At 71.2% G+C, this 556-nt stretch overlaps 1 protein-coding gene across 1 annotated transcript in view; it reads left to right on the top strand.

Moving 5' to 3' along the window:
* Nucleotides 1-556, top strand: part of KIF7 (kinesin family member 7) — a 22,250-nt gene that overhangs the window by 18,646 nt on the left and 3,048 nt on the right. Inside the window, 1 exon segment of the mRNA XM_077774257.1 lies at nucleotides 3-402. Within this exon segment, the coding sequence (XP_077630383.1) occupies nucleotides 3-402 (400 nt within the window).

Raw genomic sequence — 556 nt, 5'->3', positions numbered from 1 at the left:
AGCGGCCGAGCTGCCACAGAGCGGAGAGCCAGGCCCGCCCGCCGAGCAGCACTCCCAGATTGCAGGGCTCCTGAGGGAAGGCCCGCAGTCAGCACCCTTAGCATCGCGTGGCTGGGCGGCTCCTGTGACCCCGGGGAGGCTGGGGCTGCCCCCGCCCTGAGCCCCGGCGCCGCCACCGCCCCCCAGGCCCTCAGTGAGGACATCGTGCGAGTGTCCAGCCGGCTGGAGCACCTGGAGAAGGAGCTGTCGGAGAAGAGCGGGCAGCTGCGGCAGGGCAGCGCCCAGAGCCAGCAGCGGCTCCGCGGGGAGATCGACGCCCTGCGCCAGGAGAAGGACTCGCTGCTGAAGCAGCGCCTGGACATCGATGGCAAGCTGCGGCGGGGCAGCCTGCTGTCGCCCGAGGTAAGCTCCGCAGCTGGATCGGGGGTGCGTCCCGCACCGTGTCCGCTCACGTGTCCACGCCTCGGCACCCTGTGTGGGAACGAGCGTGGCAGCTCGTCCCCGCGCCTCGTGGCCAGTCCCTGAGCCTCGGAGAGCCTTGTTGTGACAAACTCAC

Source organism: Crocuta crocuta, unplaced genomic scaffold (genome assembly GCF_008692635.1).
Source record: "Crocuta crocuta isolate KB4526 unplaced genomic scaffold, BGI_CrCroc_1.0 scaffold7, whole genome shotgun sequence".
In the NCBI taxonomy this organism is placed as follows: Eukaryota; Metazoa; Chordata; class Mammalia; order Carnivora; family Hyaenidae; genus Crocuta; species Crocuta crocuta.
Note: the sequence above shows the minus strand (reverse complement) of the source record. Positions and strands in the feature narration are given on the sequence as shown.